Raw genomic sequence first — 21,534 nt, forward strand, 5'->3', positions numbered from 1 at the left:
ATACTTTTATATTTGTCTACCATAGTTCTTATCATAGTCGAATCGTTTATGTATTTATTATGCTACCAGCTTCCTGTATTATGGAATGAGTCTTTTTAAATTTTCTGTCTCCAGTGTATTATATATTGTATAACTTGCTGTAGCTGTAGATGTTCAGGAAGTGCTTGCTAAATCGAATCACTTGAAACATCTTTCATTCAGGTGCTTTGGACCTGGTGTATGTTTCATCTACAATGGACAAACCCTGTAACTTACAGACGGTCACTGTAAGAGATTCCTGATCCCAGGCTGGCTTGGAGATGCTGACACATGCTCAGAGAAACGTTATAATTCCGAAAGTGAAGCTTGATTACTTTCTGTGTACTAGCTCGATCTCCCCTTGTTCAGCTATTGTAAAATTTTAAATGTATCTAATTCAGTTATTAAGAGCCTCACTCCATTTTATGTAGCAAATCAGTGAAGTCCCAGCAATGCACCATTTATTCAGCATCTGTGGTATAGAGACTTTAATTAAAAATAACTGAAGAGTACTTTTTAGAGCATCAAAATATACATAATCCAAACCATTCTGATATAATGTATTATAATTCTTTCCTTTTAAAAGATCTTCTGGAAACATATGGGACATAATAAACATAGTGCAACTTACAGCCTTCACTACCGTCATTAGTGAATTTTACAATTTCCTCAGCAAGTTTCAGGAGCACTGACTTAGAGTCATCACAAATATTCCTTGGCCTGCTTTGCAGCAATAGCACTCTGTGCTTGTTTTACACTTCTTCTATTTCCTGTCCTTTCCGTTTTCTCTCCATCCCTTCTTATCTTCTTCCCGATTTTCTGCTTTTAGTTTACTCTGTCTTAGAAAACTGGATATTAAAAAGCTTATTAAGGTGTATGTGTTACACGAATCAAGAAGATCCTGCATGAATGCCTAACTAGATTAGAATCTCAGAGGCCTTTTCAACTTAACGAAAGGATCTTATTTATTCACTTTAAAAACAAACAAACAAAACTGTGCTCTTGTTTGTGCTAAGACTGCTAAAAGTCTGGTCTCTAAAAAGACGGACCCAGAGCGGAATGCCTAGACCAAAGCTCTGACCACATCATGAACTCAGTATCTCCGCAATGCAGGTGAACATAGCCTTTCAGGTAAGAGGTACCATTTTCAAAGTATCATGATCATGTTATATCAGCTTTTGTAGATAACAATTTAGTTTTTGATTAGGTCTACCAAGTCATATTTTTTCAAGCCTCCTGAGGCAGTCACGGAGTTCAAAGTACACATCAATATGACACAGAGTTCTAAAATTTTATTCAGCGTGATATAAATTTATTTCTTACTTGCATTTCCATATATAAGATAAAAATATGAAAGTGCTAAAAATTGGCAAGAAAAGCAATGATTGATGCTGGTATTATGGGATTTTAAAAGTAATGTTCTCTTATATCTCTTTACAATGTATTGCAGAAAACCCATAAATGATAAGCCTGACTATATTAATTAACATATACTAACACTTTTGGTTTTTTTCTAAAAAGGAAATTGGTTTAAAATATTTGGCATAACATAGTTGATAATTCTTTTTTTCATGTTTAAGTTAGTGATTTTTTTTTTTTAAGGCAAAATTATTATTGGGTATATAGTGATGGTGAATTTTTCCAGGCACAGTTCCTGCTTTTAGTTGTTCATACAATATCACAATTTTGTGGTTGGGATGAAATATTAGAGTTTGGCTTCTAACAGTTGAGGATTTGCAATGAAGCTGTTTATACACCCAGACTGTATGGTTCTTTTGTAAGAGGTAAAAACCTGGAAGACATGACTACAGGTAACGATCTTTATAGCTCTCCACCAGTAGAAAACACTAACAATTTTAAGAAAAATGGATAGTTGAAGAAATCATTTAACATTTGTGTTCCTTAAAATGCTGTCCTTTTTATCTTCCTTTGAATTCATTAATTATAGACCCACCACATGATTTACAGATACCAGCAGAAATGGAGGTGGAAATTACTCCCGCTAGGAACTCCTACTGAACTCCTGTTAAGTAGCTTGGAGGCTGTTAAATGTCTCATACTATGAAGAGACACAGAAATTCAGTACCAAGCACCGTGTTCCCGGAAATTCTAGGACTGTGCATATTCTCTCCAAAAATGCATATTTTTCGTCATTTTAAAATAGGGGGATTGCTTGTACCATTTAATTTTTTTTAACCTATTACTAAATGGCATAAATCATGCAATTCTGCATCTCTCAGAGGCTGTATTCCAAATTTCCTAAGCATACAAGAATCAAATTACTTAAATTATGTCTATTTTATATTCTGAGTGCATGCATTTGCAATTAGCTATGTCAGGCATTTTTCTTTCATTTAATTTCATCATCATCAAGTAGTATTTGTTAAGTACAAACCTAGCTAATTAATTTTCTAGAGAATAAAAGGTATTCTTAAATTCATTCTCTCTATTTAAGAGCCCTTAAATAATCTACCTGACATATGGCATTTTTTCCCATAGCAAAAACTGCCTTTAAATTTTAATTTTTACATTATTGTTTCAAGGTTTCAATAGAATGCATTACACTTCCAAAGTGAGTATATTCAAATTAAAAAACATCATTCAGAATTAGTACAACGGACTCCATGGAATTTTTATTCTTACTATAAAGGGTGTTAGTATTCTACCTTAATTTTTAAAAAATATCACCATTCTAGTTATATATTTTTCTAAAAGTAATTCATTTTTAAGGTAGAAAAATAAGCAGTTTGTTAGTATTGTCGATAGACATAAAAATGCATTTTCTCTAAAAAACATTCAGTTAAGAGTATGTCAAAAGCAAAGGAAGAGGGCTTCCCTGGTGGCGCAGTGGTTGAGAGTCCGCCTGCCGATGCAGAGGACACGGGTTCGTGCCCCGGTCCGGGAGGATCCCACATGCTGCGGAGGGGCTGGGCCCGTGAGCCATGGCCGCTGAGCCTGCACGTCCAGAGCCTGTGCTCCGCAACGAGAGAGGCCACAGCAGTGAGAGGCCCGCGTACCGCAAAAAAAAAAAAAAAAAAAAAAAAAAAAAAAAAAAGGAAGAGAAAGCCACTGATCCCAGAATTCAAAACGTTTAGCACGTGAGGATGAAATTATGTTAGGTCTTCAAACTGATCGTCTAGACTTTATGTGTGCTTCCTTGGAAAAAGAAAAAGCTCATTTTTATGTAGATTTTGGGAAAGGAGAATATTTTTCTCAAGTTATTATTTTTCTAACTGCACAAAAACAATATACCATTTCATTTATAACAACAACATATTCACTTTAAATTCCAATCACAGAAATGAAATTTTAGAAAAGCACCCTCCTGAAATCCTAATTTCATTCCACTCATAGTTCCCAGTTCATGAGAAAGTTAACATACATAGTTGCATCTAGTATAATTTGGTTCTGGAAGTAATTACACTACACATTCAGGGGCAAATGCCCAGGAAGAATGACAGAAACTAAAATGGAACTATGCACATTTAAGGCATGTTATTATTTAAGCAAATCAGCATCAATACTCTAATCCACATTTGGCTGTTACGCTCAGTGGTCACTTTGGCTGTACACTGAAAAGCATAGCTCAAAGGGATGTTTCAGAGGGCTCTACAAAGGACTCCATAGGCTACCGCAGCCTGAAATGGCAATTGCTGTGACCTGCCAGTGGCAGGGAAGAGTGTCTGGGCTTTACTTCTTGACATGCAGACTGGAATTTAAATATTAAGATGAGATTAAGCATTTGAATAATTCCGAATAGAGTAAAAATACTGTTACTTTGCCCTTAGAGTGGGTGAGGGATTCACTTCCAAGAGGGAATTCTAGGGTAGCTAGATGCTCTTATTTTCAAATAGAGATTTATATCTTTATTAGAAATGACTCAAACACGAGATGGAATGATAGAAAGCAGCAGCCAGAGAGGTAAGGCGCGGGGCGGGGTGGGGGGGGGCGGGGAAGAAGGCCCTTAATTATAGTCACAGTCATCCAGGGGTTTTGCATCTGGCAAGAAGTAGCCTGGCTTTGTTTACACCAATGGAAGTCCCCAGGAGAACAGAGCACACAGAAGCCACAGGAAGAATTTGGTCATACTTTTCAAAGTAGTTTAGTTTCCAAAAATCCACCTTCCCTAAAGGGGAAAACACCTTGAGAACCAATTAGTGGTAGGAAGGGCCAGGAGAAAAAAGAGTGTGCCCTGGCAGGAAGATTATTTTGTTGATTTCAGGTAAAAACCTCCGGCCACATGCTAAAGTGGATGTTCCCCATGCTTATCTCCTCTCTGCCCCAGGGACAGTGCAGTCTGTTACATTTGTATCTTCTGAACAAGGACAGGAACAAAGTCTCAAAACGATTTTTGTAAAACCTAATCCTCAATCACAGAACAGGTGGCAATTTTCTGAGGAGTAACAGTGGATTATTGGAACAGCAGAAGGAGAATAGAAAAATACTTTTCTTTCTCCTGCTTAATCAGATTTCTTGCGAGCAAAGCTTAGGTCTCTACCCTCTACACTGCAGAAAGTAAACGAGACAAATGGATACTACACATTCACAATAAGGCTAAATTCATGATTGATGCCTCTTACTATTTAAGACCAGCTATAAATATGCTGTCCAGTAGTTTTTAATGGTGTGATTGTCTGACTCAGCAAACAGTGTCAAGAAAGAAATTTACATAAATGGAAAGTGAAACCTTTCTGCAAGAAACCGGACGTTAGAAACTGCTTAGGTAAGGAGATGCTCACTTACACAAACATGGATATACGTATTAAACCTGCTCTCCAATATCGCTTGAGCTTAAGTTATTGCCCATAAAAAAGCTAAGATGTTTGCTTTTAATTTCCAAAAATTCATTTCAGTTTCAATTTTACTTGGAATAAATTCTGTAAATAGAGCTGTCATTAGGAATAAGAATAATAATGTCAAGTTGGTATCCACAAACATGACCAAGACGCATTCTTAAACATAGCACTTGTTTAGATGGCTGGGCTCAGGATGATAAGCATGATATAAGACAGCTCCAGGACAACAGCCCCTGATGTCTGGAAATATGAATAGATGAGATGAAAGAGCTCTGTCACAGGACAGCATAGCACAGGCTCCAAAGTCAGACTGCCCGGATTCAAATCTTAGTTTAAGCAATTCCTGGCTTTGTGACCATAGGAGAGGCACTAATCATTGAAATCTGCAATTTCTCCCGAAGAGATGGCATGATTATAATGCAGTGTGAATGTGAAGAATAAAATGAGAGAATCCACCTAAAATACTTATTATACAGTCCAGCATATATTAAGCACAAGACAGAATGAATGTTAACTGATGCTGTTGTTGCTATTATTACTATCATTTCCCATCTGCTCCTGGCTCTGCATTTCTGAGCCTGATTGGAGAGTTTGATAGATTGGATGATTGGCCCCAATTCTTCACCCTTCTCTGTACCCGAACCTTTGCCATAGACTCATCATGGGGGGACTGTTTCCCTATTCCTTAACATGGACCTTGGATTGAGTCATATGTCTTGCTTTGGCCACTGGTATGTGTGAGGAGTGACAGCATGCCAGTCTGGAACTCAGAACTAAAGAGGCTTCATGACTCTCTGACATCAGCTAGCCTGGTAGTCCAAGGTGTAGTTAAAATATGTGGAGCACGCTCAGACCTGTAGATCTATGGTGCGATAGAGACATACCAGCCTGAATCAAAGCCCTTCTAGTTGCCCTGCAGGGCCATGAGGGAAGTAAAGGCTTACAGATGTATGTTACTGAAATGTTGTCATTACTTATATGCAACAGAAGCTAACTGATCCAAGGAGTGCATTAAAGAGTTATCTATCCCCAACGCATTTCTTCTTTCCCAAAGAAAAAGACATTAGCTCAGTGTCTAGGTCTGAAGCAAAAGTGGAATGATTAAGTGTGAAGAAACAAATGCTTCAATAAAGCCAGGATCCTTGGACCAGGGGGGCCTCCTGTAAACTCTAACTATGCCTTCGTGGCTTTTGAGTGGGAGAAGGCACACATTATTAATATCAAAATGATTTTAAAATGGCTAACATGTATTCAACGTTTATCATAGGTGCGGTGCTAGGCATTTTATATCTATTGTCTTTTTTTGTCCTCACAAGAGCACCAGGAAGCAGGCACTACTAATTTTACCAATTTTACACATGAGGAAACTCAAGCACACTGAGGACAAGTAAGGTGCCTACATTCACCCACGGTGAGAGTAGTGAGGGCAGGATTCGAGCTCAGGAAGCCTCACTGCATGGCATGAGACGATGATGATGGTGAGGACAGCTGACGATAAGCACAAGAGGGGGTGTTTTCCCCCCTCTCTGTAATCACTTCACTGCTTTAATCACATTGTGCACATTACTGCATTCAATCCTTAGAACCCTACACATTAGGTATTATTATTAATGGCGCGCTACTTGGAGCACATGGTGATAGAGTTGCATGTGAACTCAGGCAAATCTAGTTAACCATTATATTATGGTAACAGCGATGATCATGTTGCCTGCCCCTGTATGAAAGAGCAGAATCACGTTCTTCTCCTTTTATCTGGAAATTTATAAGCTTCTCTAAGTTCAAAGGCAAATATGCATTCCCAGTGGATTTTCCAGTGTATAAAATGTGATAAATGACTTTTAATTTGTACTACAGTCTCTCCGATTCCACTGAACTTTCACTCTTACAAGCACAAGAAGTATAGTTTCTTATTTGTTGCTTGGATGTTGACGTGTTTTTAGTTTTGCTTTTCTGATTTCATATTTTTAGGTTCAACTTTATTAGGTTACAAACTCAGAAGAATCCTAACAGTGATTAAAAATAATGTAAAAGAGAATACTAATCATGGTGAGTTTTAAGAACTATCAATAGGACATGACCACTTAAAGTATGAAAACAAACTGTCACCCAGATCTGTTCACACATACATTCCCTGCGTCTGGCAGGAAAGCCTCAGTGGTCTCAAGCCTTTAGACACTTTCTCCATCCAATCCCCAGGCACAACGATGACATCTCTAAATATCTTCTCATTGATGTGCAAACGTCACCCCTACCTACCTTAAAAGCAGCACCTCCGTGGATGATGGATTTGATAAAAATCCCCAAGTCTGTTCCAGTTTCTCGAGATTTGTTCCCCTTCAAGCTCACCCCAAGACCAGCAGAACCAGAATCATTCAGGGGGATCTCGAAGGTGAGTTGCTCAGTTGTTTCCAGGGAGAGTGCGTAGCAGTCAGGTTCTCCTTTCTGTTGGAAATACACATGAAAGGAGTAAAGGAGGAGAAAGCAGATTAATATTTATACACTCAGATGGCCAAACACAGATGCAACCGGCAAGATGGGATGACTGGACCTCTAATAGCTGTAATTCTGCTCCGGGTGGGCAAAGGCTGGTCTCTCTCTGCAGGGGCCACCATCACATTGATGGAGTGGAAGGGAGAGGTTCCTGGGAATAATATTTGGTGATGGTCAACAGAGAGGATTCTTTGGCAAGGCTCTCCTACCATTTGAAACATTCGAAAAGTATTTGAAAATTCAGCAGGATATTCTCAATAATTAAAGAGACTGGACGTTACTTAGGGAATCTTAGGTACCAGAAAAGATCTTAGAGATAATGTGATCTCAACACCTTTATTTTACAGATGAAGAAACAGGAGCTCAGTGTAGAAACGTTCTAAAATTTGGGGGAATATTTGGCTTCTATAATTTAAAACATATCATTTACCGTGGAAGCAAGGCTATTGATAAAGACTGTCAATAGGATACCGAACACTGAAAAAATAAACTGTTAATTTTAAAGTTAGAGATGTGATTTTTAACAGCTATCACTGAATTAAATTTCACTTTGTCAAAACTCATGCCTTAAGCTTGTTCCTTTGGATAGTATAACCCACTGGCAATTGGTTTTTGAACCTAAACAAAAATGGTAATGCACAACAAATATTCATGTCATCGTTGACAAATGACACTTAGCCATAAGCCTAGCTGTTCTAAAAAAATTACAGAGTATGGTAGCAAAAGGCATAATTAGGGTTCAGGTCTCCAGGGAGAAGCATGCGGTTAATCATATCCGGTCCCTAGTGTTTTCAAATATACAGAAGTGGGGATAGAAAATTGCTGTCCACATGATAAAGTGTATAGGTGCCCCTCCTGCATCCTTCCCGAGCTTGCAGAAATGTGAAACTCTGCCCCAGTGTTTAACTGAAAAATTTGAAAATGAGATAGCCCTGGAAACCACCAACCCATTCCAGGTCGGTAGTTCCTTCTGCTCTATAATTATGTCTAGAGACTCTCATCTTAAGGTCACTGTGAGGGACACTTATGTAAAATTATGTATTTTAAAAATTATCGTGAATGTCTGAATGTCAGTCACAAAATAACAACTATAAAATCAGAAGTAGCAAAGAACCCACAATTAAAACAGGATTAAGAGGTCTGATCATAGCCAGATCCACTGACATGGCATCTTCGACTCCTCCCAAAGTAGAGAAAGCCCATGTCTAGCCTTAGAGAAATAGTTCCTTCATTTAATTTCACTGTAAATGAAGTTAGCTGCAAAGATTTTGACAAGGGGTAGTTTCAAAGAAATTAAACTTTACTGCTTAATTTAATAAATCTATCACAGGTTAGCTCTTTTAACTAACTCATTATATTACTACCTAAGAAACAAATCCCATTATTTGATACAAAGCAGCTCAGGCTTTCTTTAACCTCAGCACAGGTGACATTTGGGGCCTGATAATTCCTTATGGGGGCTGTCCTGTGCATTGAAAGATATTTAGCAGGATCCCTGGCTACTACCCACTAGATGCCAGTAGTATCTCTTTTCCCAGTTGTGACAACCAAAACTGCCTTTAGACATTGCCACATGTCCCCAGGGGTCAAAATCACCTTTAGGTGAACACCACTGCCCTGAACCAACAATTGTCAAATGCAGTCAAGTTCAAGGCAACCAGGGTCTAGAGAGGCAATGTGGACTGCAGTGAGTGCTGCCTGATGATAGGTTCCTAAGTACCAGGAAGGGGTGGCAGTAAACGTCCCTGCAATCAACTGGGTCTCGCGCTCAAAGGCTCACGACAGAGCACTGAGCTGGTCAGAATGAACTCCTAAGGAAGTCTGCTATGTATTGTATTAGCTACGTCTCTGGTTATATGGCAGCTAAGTTTTCAGAGGCAGAAATGCAAACTTTGTGGGACGAACAGAGTATGAAAAGTGAAAAATACTGAATTATTTGGTGTGTGTGTGTATGTGTATGTATATATATTCACATATATATAAAATACTGCTTTTTACTTATATTAGAATACAGAAGAAAGATGCAGTCTACCAAGTGGTGTTTGCTAAATTAGTTATGCATACATATATATATATATATAATATATATATGCTGTTTTTGTACTTTTTAATTAAGAATCACAGAATTATATAAAACAGTGGTGAAACAGACTTTTAATCATGTGAGAATATGACAGTATTAGGCATAAAAGCTTACGTATACAGTACATTTCAATATGTAACATATACTCTATACTCATATTCAGACACCTACTCATCTACCTATTACCTGCCTGCCTTCCACCCCCGTCCCATCTATCTGCATAGGAAAAAACTTGGTTATCTACTGCCACTGCAATATGGACTGTTATTTTTTTCTTTATAATTTGTTTTCCAACACTTCTCAATTATAAAAGAATAAATGTTTTTAAAAGGAATTTATGAAGATATAAGAACCATTTGCTGTACTATTGCACTGCCAAGTAGAGAGATGGTAAACACATCTCTATAATGACACGCATGTACGCATTTACACACACATGCACATAGATATACAGATACGTCTAATATAATCAATACTAAATATTTATACACCCTACAGTAGTATTTATACTATACATATTTTTTAACACTACACACAATACATAATATGTATATATGCTCTATAAATATAGGTGTATGTGTGTGTATACTAACTCCTCTTAGAGTCACCAATGACCCTGATGTTGGTAAATTCGAGGGTCAATCCTTGGCTTTCATCTTACTTGGTCTACAGTAGCATGAGACCCAAATTATCAAGCCCTACTTTCTGAAACACTTTCTTCTCTTGGTTCCAGGACACCACTTTTCAGCGTTCATCTCCTACTTCACTGTCTACTCCTTTTCCAATCCCTTTTGCAGACTCTTCCTAATCTCACCAATCCCTAAATACTAGTGCCCTAAGAATCAATCATCTGACCTTTTCTCTTCTCTCCCAACCTCACTTTCAAAGTTACCTCATCTAACTTCTGCCCCCAATCCTTTGCGTCACCTCCTCCCTCTGCTTTGAATATTCCTCCCTTACATTCCTGCAGACCTTCTTCCCTTATTGCCTTCAATTCTGTGTTCAAATGTCAATGTATCAGTGAGGTCTTCCCTGATCATTCAGTTTAAAATTGTTTTACGGTTCTCCCAATACTACCCTACCTGTGTCCATCATCCCGATTTACTTTTTCTCCATAGCATTTATCACATACTATGTACTTGCTTGCGTACTTTTTTTTTAATACTGTCTGTTGAATGCAGAAACTTTTATATTGCTGTTTTTTTTCCATCAATGTATCACTGATGCTTAAAACAGTGCGAGACTCAGAAATAGGCCCTGGATAGGCCCTAGGTTCCTGCTATTCTGGATTTCATGACTTTAAATGTTTACACAAATTAGTTTTTACATTAAAAATAATTGTAAAGAGCATACAGTATCACAGTCATAAGAAACCTTAAAAGTAACCTCGTCTCATTTCCATTTTCATACCGCACTTCCTACTCCTAGGAGAGATGATAACCCAGCTCAGCTTCAGCATCGTATTCTCAATGAAGGCACCAAGATGTGTCACAGCTACCAATCTGTGACAAACGTTGGACTGTTCATGATTTAAAATTGCATCATGTACCTCAAATCATAAGTGAACATTGCAAACAACAATATTCATGGTACATTTCATCAAGTTTGGGAAGCCCTGTGATCAAGTACCCAAAGCCACATTTTAGCTACCTGTCTTCCTGTCTAGGCATCCATGCATATACATGTGTATGCACATACACAGATATAAATAAAAGTTTCATGAGACAATACTTACCGAGAGGGCAACACATTCTAATGTTTTCTATTCTATTTCATTATTTTTAAAAATCTGTCATGACCCACTACATTAATTTCATAGTCCAATAATGAATCACAGTTTTCAATCTGGAAAACACTGCAATGATATATAAAGGCATTGTTTTTACTAAATAAAATAAAAAGAAATGGAATGCAAAACCAAATGGTGAGTAAAATGTTAACTGCCTTTTCTTTCCTAATTTTCATAAGCCATTTTAATGCTTTATCCTACCTATCCCCTAGCCCTTAACTAACCCTTTATTCTCATTTACACAAACTTCCTTCAAGTTCCTACAGGATGTTGTTCTGTTATCATCCTAATTATATATCTCTCCGCTTCTCCTTCCCATTCAGTTATTTCTTTTTCTATTTCTCCATTCCCTCAGTTTGTTCCCTGAAATACTATTTCACTTTCTAAGCATAATGAATAATCTCTCACAGTTGGAATTCGGATATGACTGGCCCATTCTGGCTTGAGTGAAAAGAGTCAATCAACAAATTTTTGCTAACAAACCAGTCATTCAACAAATTGTTATCAAGCATCTACTATGTATCAACACTGCAATGTGAAATGGCCAGTCTACACAGAACATAATTGGTAAAAAGGTTGTTGAACAACATGGCAGGGCCTTTCTGTTTCACTCACAGTATTATCTGACATGAAGAAATAGAGTTTAACAATAGAAGAGAGGAAACAGAGGAATCTACATAGTAGGAGCTTGACAGATATACAACCATTTTTATCAAACAAATATCAAAAGTAATTATTTGGTGTGAGGGGAGGAAAGAGAGGCAGGAAGATGGATGACTAAGGAGCCATCCATACTGTTAGCTTAAGAGTGTTCCAAATGAGGCTATCTCTGGAATAACAAATGTTCCTGTATTGCAAAGCAGTGTTGTTTCACGCATGCAAGTGGTAATAACCCAGTCTTTCAAAGCCTGGGGGAATCTCCAGTCCACAGGCCAATGTTCAATTTCCCAGAAGCCCAGGTCAGACCTGAAAGCATCCATGCTGAGCCTTTTATGGCCCTCATTTCATTAAATGCTGTGCTCTTGGCTCAGCACGAGCAAGTTCTGGATGTCTTTGCCCCGCCTCCCAAATGTGTAATTAGCTTGTGTTGGGAGCAGCTTAACTTTATGCAAGAGTTATGTTTTACCGGCAATCATTTTGTCAGTTACAAAACTCAAACAAAGGGGCTTTAAGGCAAAAAAAAAAAAAAAAAAAGAAAAAGAAAAGAAAAGAAAAGCTTTTTTTTTAATATAAAGCAAAAGCCAGACCTGGCAATTCTGCCAGGATGGATATTTTATAATTATCACTGCTGAATTTGCCTAAATAAATTCTCAAGAATTTAAGGTGATGAAACTTTTGTTACAGTTAAATAAATTTTCACAACAATGAAAGGATAAGACACCTTGAGGACACTCAATTTTCTAAAAATTTTTAATCTTCTGAAAAAGCATGGGTAGCTATTATTAGCATGAAAGGTTTTTGGCCAATTGGATTACATAGAATTTTTTTTTTTTTTTTTTTTTTTTGCGATACACGGGCCTCTCACTGTTGTGGCCTCTCCCGTTGCGGAGCACAGGCTCCGGACGCGCAGGCCCAGCGGCCATGGCTCAGGGGCCCAGCCGCTCCGCGGCATGTGGGTTCTTCCCGGACCGGGGCACGAACCCGTGTCCCCTGCATCGGCAGGCGGACTCTCAACCACTGCGCCACCAGGGAAGCCCAGATTACATAGAATTTAAAATGTGAATATTGCCCTATAGTGGAGATCAGAGACTCATTCCAACAGCTGGGAAGCATTTTATTTTAGATTGTACTTTTAAGAGAGTCAAGAAAAGACGACGACGAGAGATGAGCTAGCGCATGCAAAGCTATGTGTGATCTAAAGACAACCATTGTAATAAATAGCAAAGGACTTTCCCACCACTACTGCTAAACCAGAAGAATTATTGGTGATTTACAAGTAGGCAGATTATCTTTTAAAGTCTTTTGCCCTCTGAACAATATAGACAAATCACCAAAAAGAATCAGAAATCATAGTACAGATAATCTTTAAAATTCTGAATTATACTACAGGTGTTTGCAAATTAACCCCAAACTCAATATTATATACCTATCACACAGAAAAGGAAAATGTAAGTTAATGTTGCAGTAAGTAGGGCAGAAGCTTCACAGAGCTATATGTAAACAACACTGCTATTTACTTTTAATGAAGGAACGATTTTTAATGATATTGTTAGCTCAGTCATCAATATTTTAAATATATGTTCTTATGTGATGTTTTAAAGTATACATTCATTCATTTTAAAGTAATTTAAAATCAAATATCTGAAAGATGAAAATACTATAAACTATTTGTAACTGAGACACTTTTTCATGTGTTTTGAAATCCATTCCCCAGAAAGGGGGCAGAAAGGGGAACTACTGAAAGCAAGAGCTGGTCTCTGACTTAACTTATCAAAAACCAATTTCCTTTATGTAAAGGATTAATCTAATACCAGAAAACAAATGTCAAAAAATGGCCATTCTTTACTGCCTGTTCAATATAAAAGTACCTTAATATAATACTAAGTCAGAGATTAAAGCTAACAAAAGTAATGTCAGTCAGAGTTAAGATTCCTATAGCAACCTTTTTTCCCTCCTACTTACAGTATATATACTTGAAAGATCAGCAAATTCAACAGTTTAAGCACACTGGAAAGTTTTTTTTTTCCTTTTCAGATATAGATTAAAGACGTGAAAGTAATATTTTGTGTCATGAAATGTAATATAAATTAATATTTTATAATTCAGACAGCAAGCATTTTTATAAAACTAGAACCTGCTTTGTTAATATCAAGAAACTACAGATCTCTTTGTTTTGTGTTTAGTCTTTCTTATTAGAAGTCAAAAGACTTTAAAGTATTTTACAGGCAATAATTCAGTAGTTAAAATACAAAAATACATGCTTTTATATGAATATAAGATTCAAGAACAAACAAAATGATTGTAATAATCCAGTGATCTAAAAAGGAAGCAGGGTGGGCCTGATTCTACGAGGAGCAGACCCATTTGAGAAACTGGGTTCCTAGGTGAAATGCTTCTAATATTTTGTCATCGCAAAGACACTACATGCCAGGCTACCTGCACTTAATGCCTTTAAAAGACAGCAGAACTATCAAGGACAAAAGTAAACATAAATAAAAATACACAGCACTGCAGGAAGTGGGCTCCTGGTTAGGGTGCTTGCTCTGACCACAGCTCAGCCCGGCCCACTTCTCAGGAAGTGGGTGGCCCCTGACCCCATGACACAGTCAGTCCACAGGCTGCTAGAGCTCCCCGAGGACGTCTGGCCCGAGGCCATGTCCAATTAGGGCTGGCTTCAGTAACCAACAAACTGATTCCTTCTCAGACTTGGATCATTCTAAGGTCTAACACACAGAGGCACAATCATTGCATATGAGGAAAAAGAGGAGGGTTTCCATGATGACGGATTCTAGGGAAATGGTTTATGTTAGGACTTTTCAGTGCTTTTAAAACTTAACACACATTCCCTAATTTACTTGACCATGGAACGCATCTTTGCATGAAGTGTATTACAGGAAAGTGTTCCCTAGCGTACACTTAAAGAAACACTGCATTAGAGAACACAGGGAAGGTCAGGCTAGAAAGGAATGGAGCAGAGAACAGAGAAGACTCCAGAAAGAAATCTTGTAGGTCAGGAACAAGGTCCCAGAGATGCCACATAACCTCACGGTTCAACCTTCCAGTTCCATTATTTCTGCATCACACGCTGGGTACATGTCATATGTCACAATTACCATCAACAACAAAAAGAATCATGCAAGGAAAGTACAGTCTCATGCCAAGCTTCAAAAGATGCAGAATAGCAAGTACATTCTGAAGCTTTTAGAATAAGGGAGTCCTTATTCCATAAAGGGGAATAAATGACATTTAGTTTCCTGATGTGAAATTAAAAAAAAAATTAAATTTGTCTGGGACTGGGAGATTTCTGAAGATAGTTTAAAGACAATGAATTACAGGCTGTTTTCACTGGGCTCTTAGGAAGTGTGAAGTCACAGAATAAAATCTTAAATCATCAGAGTGAATATATAAGAATGTTCTCCGTAACACCCTCCATTCTTAGTCTATGGGTCATTGTTTAGCGTACAAGCTCTTTTAGTAAAGATGATATACCTTTTGTCCCAACTCAAGAATTCTAAAGGCAGTGATTACATCTCAGGTACCTACATTCTCCCTAGAGGACCCAGTAATGTTCTTTTACTTTAAGGCACAGAGAGTTATGTTCATTAACTTATGCTATAATGAAGTAACAGTACTACCACAGCCTCAAGAAAGTAATATTTTCATGAGGGCTGAGGGAGGCGGAGTTTGCTTGTTGGTTAAGCCTTATAAGAAAATAACGTAATAGGAATATAACCACTTTAACCCTACCCTTTTCTCTGATGTCTGAATTGCATCTAATGAGACTCCAGCTGGAAACCAATCCCCTTTAGTATAGTATTAATGATAAATAATCTTAAATTCCAAATAGAGATTGAGAAATCTCAGTGGGAAACAACCGTTTTAAATTCACAGTACATGCTTACTGTTGTAATGAGAATATTCTTACCATACATATATGCCATTTGTTGATAACGACATATAATTTGCCTTTTATCTTAATAATTAAATCAATTACCCTGTTAAAATTAATTTTCAGATAAAAATAACTATAAAATAAGAAGTCATTTAGGTTCTAGAGTATAAAACCCATTAGATTTAAAATGTGGATATGTCTTCCTAGCCTCACTACTGCTAACAAATTGATGGGAGAAGGGAGGGAAATCTACCCAGAGTTCATTAATGGGGAAAAGTGAACGGATGTGTCAGTCAGCTGTTGCCTCCCAAATACTGCATAATAAACCAATCCCAAAACTGTGATATGAACAATAAGGCATTTATTTCCAGCTCACATTCTCAGGTTGACTGCTGTCTGGCTGATCTAGGCTGGGTTCAGGTAGGCTGGCTTCCAAACTGTGGATGAGGTGCATGTCTGCTCCACAGATCTCTTAACTTCCTTAGACCACTGGGTATCTGAAACATGTTTCTCACATGATGAAAGGCAGGAATGCAAAAATGAAAGTACATCTAAAGCCTTTGCCCACAAAACATCTACTAACATCTCAATGGCCAAATAAATTCATATAGCCAAGTCTACAGGCTAAGTGTGGAAATGCTCTCCACACATCATGAGACCATAACCAAAATATAGGTATTTAATGCTACCATTTGGAAGTGAAGAATTGAGACAAATAATCCCATCCAACAACTGGGTGATACACACACACGTGCACAAGGGAGATATCCAGGGCTAATGATATATCACAGGGTTTATATTTCTCTTAATCATGTCTTTTCTTTTGGTAACACATTTTCTATTTGACACATATATGCATGTTACAGTCTGCATGTTTTCGTACCCCCAAAATTCATATGTTGAAATCCTAATCTCCAAGGAGATAGTTTTAAGGGGTGGGGCCTTTAGGAGGTGATTAGGTCATGAAGGCGACACCCTCATGAGTAGGATTGGTGCCTTTATTAAAGAGACCCCACAGAGATTCCTAGCCCTTCCACCATACAGAGATACAATAAGAAGTCTGCAACCCAAAAGACGGCCCTCACCTGACCATGCAGGCACCCTGACCTTGGACTTCCAGCCTCCAGAACTGTGAGAAATAAGTTTTTACTGTTTATAAGCTATCCAGTGCGTGGTACTGTTATAGCATCCCTACCAGAATGAGACATCAGGTTATAGTCATCCTACAGTCTGGCCTTCAGAGTGGCTTCTGGGTCTGTGAGATCTCACCAAGAGAGAGGAAGTAGGTAGCCTAGATCTAAGAAGACTCCCTCTTTAACATTCCTGCACTGTTTCTGCCAGGTTCTTTTTTTTTTTTTTTTTGAATGTTATTTTTTTATACAGCAGGTTCTTATTAGTTATCTATTTTATACATATTAGCGTACATATGGCAACCCTAAGCTCCCAGTTCATCCCACCACCCCCACCCCCAACCCCCGCTTCCCCCGCTTGGTGTCCATATGTTTGTTCTCTACATCTGTGTCTCAATTTCTGCCCTGCAAACCGGTTCTCCTGTACCAGTTTTCTAGATTCCACATATACGTGTTAATATATATTTGTTGTTCTCCTTCTGACTTACTTAACTCTGCATGACAGTCTCTAGGTCCATCCACGTCTCTATACAAATAACCCAATTTTGTTCCTTATTGTGGCTGAGTAATATTCCATTGTATATATGTACCACATCTTCTTTATCCATTCATCAGTTGATGGGCATTTAGGTTGCTTCCACAACCTGGCTACTGTAAACAGTGCTGCAATGAAGAGTGGGGTGCATGTGTCTTTTTGAATTATGGTTTTCTCTGGGTATATGACCAGTAATGGGATTGCTGGGTCATATGGTAGTTCTATTTTTAGTTTTTTAAGGAATCTCCAGACTGCTCTCCACAGTGGTGTGTCAATTTATATTTCCACCAAAGTGCAAGAGGGTTCCCTTTTCTCCACACCCTCCCCAGCATTTGTTGTTTATAGATTTTCTGATGATCCCCATTCTAACTGGTGTGAAGTGATACCTCACTGTACTTTTGATTTGGATTTCTCTAATAATTAGTGATATTGAGCAGTGTTTCATGTGCCTCTTGGCCATCTGTATGTCTTCTTTGGAGAAACGTCTATTTAGGTCTTCTGCCCATTTTTGGATTGGGTTGTCTTTTTAATATTGAGCTGTATGAGCTGTTTATGTATTTTGGAGATTAATCCTTCGTCCATTGATTCGTTTGCAAATAATTTCTCCCATTCTGAGGGCTGTCCTTTTGTCTTGTTTATAGTTTCCTTTGCTATGCAAAAGCTTTTAAGTTTCATTAGGTCTCATTTGTTTATTTTTGTTTTTATTTCCATTACTCTAGGAGGTGGGTCAAAAAAGATCTTGCTGTGGTTTATGTCAAAGAGTGTTCTTCCTATGTTTTCCTCTAAGAGTTTTATAGTGTCCGGTCTTACATTTAGATCTTTAATCCATTTTGAGTTTACTTTTGTGAATGGTGCTAGGGAGTGTTCTAATTTCATCCTTTGACATATAGTTCTCAAGTTTTCCCAGCACCACTTATTGAAGAGACTGTCTTTTCTCCATTGTATATCCTTGCCTCCTTTGTCATAGATTAGTTGAGCATACGTGGTTTTATCTCTGGGCTTTCTATCCTGTTCCACTGATCTATATTTCTGTTTTTGCGGCAGTACCATATTGTCCTGAAGTTGTAGCTTTGTATTATAGTCTGAAGTCAGGGAGTCTGATTCCTCTAGCTCTCTTTTTTTCTCTCAAGGTTGCTTTAGCTATTCAGGGTCTTTTGTGTCTCCATATAAATTTTAAGATTTTTTGTTCTAGTTCTGTAAAAAATGCCACTGATAATTTGATAGGGATTGCATTGAACCTGTAGATTGCTTTGGGTAGTATAGGCATTTTCACAATATTGATTCTTCCAATCCAAGAACATGGTACATCTCTCCATCTGTTGGTGTCATCTTTTATTTCTTTCATCAGTGCCTTATAGTTTTCTGAGTACAGGTCTTTTACCTCCTTAGGTAGGTTTATTCCTAGGTATTTTATCTTTTTCTTGCAATGATGAATGGGATTGTTTCCTTAATTTCTCTTTCCGATCTTTCATTGTTAGTATATAGAAATGCAAGAGATTTCTGTATATTAACTTTGTATCCTGCAACTTTACCATATTCATTCATTAGCTCGAGTAGTTTTCTGGTGGCATCTTTAGGATTATCTATGTATACTATCATGTCATCTCCAAACAGTGACAGTTTTACCTCTTCTTTTCTAATTTGTATTCCTTTCATTTCTTTTTCTTCTCTGATTGCTGTGGCTATGACTTCCAAAACTATGCTGAATAAGAGTGGCGAGAGTGGACATCCTTGTCTTGTTCCTGATCTTAGAGGAAATGCTTTCAGTTTTTCACCATAAGAATGATGTTTGCTGTGGATTTGTTGTATATGGTCTTTATTGTGTTGACATAGATTCCCTCTAAGCCCACTTTCTGGAGAGTTTTTATCATAAATGGCTGTCGAATTTTGTCAAAATCTTTTTCTGCGTCTATCGAGATGATCATATGGTTTTTCTCCTTCAATTTGTTAATGTGGTTTATCACATTGATTGTTTTGTGTATATTAAAGAATCCTTGCATCCTTGGCATAAATCCCACTTGCTCATGGTGTATGATCCTTTTAATGTGTTGTTGGATTCTGTTTGCTAGTATTTTGTTGAGGATTTTTGCATCTATATTCATCAGTGATATTGGTCTGAATCTTCTTTTTTTGTGATATCTTTGTCTGGTATTGGTATCAGGGTGATGGTGGCCTCGTTGAATGAGTTTGGGAGTGTTCCTTCCTCTGCAATATCTTGGAAGAGTTTGAGAAGGATGGATGTTAGCTCTTTTCTAAATGTTTGATAGAATTCACCTGTGAAGCCATCTGATCATGGACTTCTGTTTGTTGGAAGATTTTTAATCAGTTTCAATTTCATTACTTGTAATTGGTCTGTTCATATATTCTATTTCTTCCTGGTTCAGTCTTGGAAGTTTATACCTTTCTAAGAATTCGTCCATTTCTTTCAGGTTGTCCATTTTATTGGCATAGAGTTGCTTGTAGTAATCTCTTAGGATGCTTTGTATTTCTGCGGTGTCTGTTGTAACTTCTCCTATTTCATTTCTAATTTTATTGATTTGAGTCCTCTGCCTCTTTTTCTTGATGAGTCTGGCTAAAGGTTTATCAATTTTGTTTATCTTCTCAAAGAACCAGATTTTAGTGTTATTGATCTTTGCTATTGTTTTCTTTGTTTCTATTTCATTTATTTCTGCTCTGATCTTCATGATTTCTTTCCTTCTACTAACTTTGGGTTTTGTTTATTCTTCTTTCTCTAGTTCCTTTAGGTGTAAAGTTAGATTGCTTTATTTGAGATTTTTCTTGTTTCTTGAGGTAGGATTGTATTGCTATAAACATCCCTCTTAGAACTGCTTTTGCTGCATCCTGTAGGTTGTGGATCATCGTGTTTTCATTACCATTTGTCTCTATGTATATTTTGATTTCCTTTTTGATTTCCTCAGTGATCTCTTGGTTATTTAGTAACGTATTATTTAGCCTCCATATGTTTGTGTTTTTTATGTTTTCTTCCCTGTAATTTATTTCTAATCTCATAGCGTTGTGGTCAGAAAAGATGCTTGATATTATCTCAACTTTCTTAAATTTTCTGAGGCTTGATTTGTGACCCAAGATGTGATCTATCCTGGAGAATGTTCTGTGTGCACTTGAGAAGAAAGTGTAATCTGCTGCTCTCAGGTGGAATGTCCTATGAATATCAATTAAATCTACCTGGTCTATTGTGTCATTTACAGCTTGTGTTTCCTTATTTTCTGTCTGGATGATATGTCCATCTGTGTAAGTGAGGTGTTAAAGTCTCCCACTATTATTGTGTTACTGTAGATTTCCTCTTTTACAGCTGTTAGCATTTGCCTTATGTATTGAGGTGCTCCTATGTTGGGTGTATATATATTCGTAATTGGTGTATCTTCTTGGATTGATCCTTTGAATCATTATATGTGACCTTCCTTGTCTCTTGTAACATTCTTTATTTTAACGTCTATTTTATCTGATATGAGTATTGCTACTCCAGCTTTCTTTTGATTTTCATTTGCATGGAATATCTTTTTCCATCCCCTCACTTTCAGTCTGTATGTGCCCCTAGGTCTGAAGTGGGTCTCTTGTAGACAGCATAGAGATGGGTCTTGTTTTTGTATCCATTCAGCCAGCCTGTATCTTTTGGTTAGAGCATTTCATCCATTCACATTTAAGGTAATTATCGATATGTATGTTCCTGTTACCATTTTCTTAAGTGTTTTGGGATTTATTTTGTAGGTCCTTTTCTTCTCTTGTGTTTCCCACTTAAAGAAGTTCCTTTAGCATTTGTTGAAGAGCTGGTTTGGTGGTGCTGAATTCTCTTAGCTTTTGCTTGTCTATGAAGCTTTTGATTTCTCCATCGAATCTGAATGAGATCCTTTCCAGATAGAGTAATCTTGGTTGTAGATTCTTCCCTTTCATCACTTTAAGTATATCATGCCACTCCCTTCTGGCTTGTAGAGTTTCTGCTGAGAAGTCAGCTGTTAACCTTATGGGAGTTCCCTTGTATGTTATTTGTCGTTTTTCCCTTATTGCTTTCAATGATTTTTCTTTGTCTTTGATTTTTGTCAATTTGATTACTATGTGTCTTGGAGGTCTCTCCTTGGGTTTATACTGCCTGGGACTCTCTGTGCTTCCTGGATTTGGGTGGCTA

At 37.5% G+C, this 21,534-nt stretch overlaps 1 protein-coding gene across 3 annotated transcripts in view; it reads right to left on the bottom strand.

Annotated features, from left to right (window-relative positions):
• PARD3B (par-3 family cell polarity regulator beta) overlaps positions 1-21,534 on the bottom strand; it is a 1,039,317-nt gene that overhangs the window by 451,372 nt on the left and 566,411 nt on the right. For all 3 annotated transcript variants that reach the window (XM_060152240.1, XM_060152239.1, XM_060152238.1), the window contains exon 11: positions 7,071-7,256. In XM_060152240.1, the coding sequence (XP_060008223.1) occupies positions 7,071-7,256 (186 nt within the window). The remainder of the gene's footprint in view (positions 1-7,070; positions 7,257-21,534) is intronic.

This window comes from Lagenorhynchus albirostris, chromosome 6 (assembly GCF_949774975.1).
Source record: "Lagenorhynchus albirostris chromosome 6, mLagAlb1.1, whole genome shotgun sequence".
NCBI lineage: Eukaryota > Metazoa > Chordata > Mammalia > Artiodactyla > Delphinidae > Lagenorhynchus > Lagenorhynchus albirostris.